Source organism: Limulus polyphemus, unplaced genomic scaffold (genome assembly GCF_000517525.1).
Source record: "Limulus polyphemus unplaced genomic scaffold, Limulus_polyphemus-2.1.2 Scaffold10907, whole genome shotgun sequence".
Classification (NCBI taxonomy): Eukaryota; Metazoa; Arthropoda; class Merostomata; order Xiphosura; family Limulidae; genus Limulus; species Limulus polyphemus.
Window position 1 is genome coordinate 98 of NW_013676517.1, and position 1,745 is coordinate 1,842.

General features: G+C 30.2%; 1 protein-coding gene across 1 annotated transcript in view; it reads right to left on the reverse strand.

Annotated features, from left to right (window-relative positions):
* Positions 1 to 1,282: 1,282 nt before the first annotated feature.
* The window catches only part of LOC106476567 (UPF0047 protein YjbQ-like), a 4,745-nt gene continuing 4,282 nt past the window's right edge, over positions 1,283 to 1,745 (reverse strand). The window contains exon 3 of the mRNA XM_013937214.2: positions 1,283 to 1,350. Within this exon, the coding sequence (XP_013792668.1) occupies positions 1,318 to 1,350 (33 nt within the window). The 3' untranslated portion in view covers positions 1,283 to 1,317. The remainder of the gene's footprint in view (positions 1,351 to 1,745) is intronic.

The window sequence follows — 1,745 nt, forward strand, 5'->3', positions numbered from 1 at the left end:
CTAGCTATAAGTAAACTGTTTCTGGTTAACAGTAAATAAACTGTATCTACTACCAGCTACAAGTAAACTGTTTCTGGTTAACAGTAAATAAGTTGTATCTACTACCAGCTATAAGTAAACTGTTTCTGTTTAACAGTAAATAAGCTGTATCTACTACTAGCTACAAGTAAACTGTTTCTGGTTAACAGTAAATAAGCTGTATCTACTACTAGCTATAAGCAAACTGTTTCTGGTTAACAGTAAATAAGTTGTATCTACTACCGGCTACAAGTAAACTGCTTCTGGTTAACAGTAAATAAGTTGTATCTACTACCAGCTACAAGTAAACTCCTCCTGGTTAACAGTAAATAAACTGTATCTACTACTATTTCTGGTTAACAGTTTAACTAAACACTAAAATGTCCAATATCCAATTTAACTAAACACTAAAATGTCCAATATCCAAGTTAACTAAACACCAAAATGTCCAATATCCAGTTTAACTAAACACTAAAATGTCCAATATCTAGTTTAAATAAACACTAAAATGTCCAATATCCAATTTAACTAAACACTAAAATGTCCAATATCCAATTTAATAAACACTAAAATGTCCAATATCCAGTTTAACTAAACACTAAAATGTCCAATATCCAATTTAACTAAACACTAAAATGTCCAATATCCAGTTTAACTAAACACTAAAATGTCCAATATCCAGTTTAACTAAACACTAAAATGTCCAATATCCAGTTTAACTAAACACTAAAATGTCCAATATCCAGTTTAACTAAACACTAAAATGTCCAATATCCAGTTTAACTAAACACTAAAATGTCCAATATCCAATTTAACTAAACACTAAAATGTCCAATATCCAGTTTAACTAAACACTAAAATGTCCAATATCCAGTTTAGCTAAACACTAAAATGTCCAATATCCAGTTTAACTAAACTCCAAAACATCCAATATCCAGTTTAACTAAACACCAAAATGTCCAATATCCAATTTAACTAAACACTAAAATGTCCAATATCCAATTTAACTAAACTCCAAAACATCCAACATCCAGTTTAACTAAACACCAAAATGTCCAATATCCAGTTTAACTAAGCACCAAAAAAGTTCAACATCCAGTATAATATTGAACATAAACATTAATGGAACCTCCACTTTCCTGACAATTTTGTGTACAGATTCAAGTAAAGTATTATATGGTTGAAGAATGAAACTGAAGGAACAAGTAGTGATAAGATTCCTTAGTTTTTATCTGAAAACAGTGAACTTTACAAGTTCATTGAAGACAAAGGCTTGTGGTAAACACAGAGTGAGAAATCTCAACTGACGTACCTTACATCTGGATCCCAATTCTGAAAGAAACAAAATAAACATATTAAACTCAATCCAACATATTTTACACACTTTCTGAGCATGAAATAATCGTACTTTCTTCCTGGACTAATTTCCAAAAGCTAGTCCTAACAACACAATAAATGATTTTGTTTCGTTCTCATCTATTGGCACAAGCTCAAAATCTGGAAAGTTACTACACAATTTTAGTTTTACAAACAAAAAAATGTACGTCTTTCTTTGATTCTAAAACTAATCCAAGAACTTGACGTCTTTCTTTGATTTTAAAAGTAATCCAAGAACTTGACGTTATACTTACATTGTTTTAGTACGTAATTGTACGACAACCGATATACTTACATTGTTTTAGTACCTAATTGTACGACAACCGATATACTTACATTGTTTTAGTACG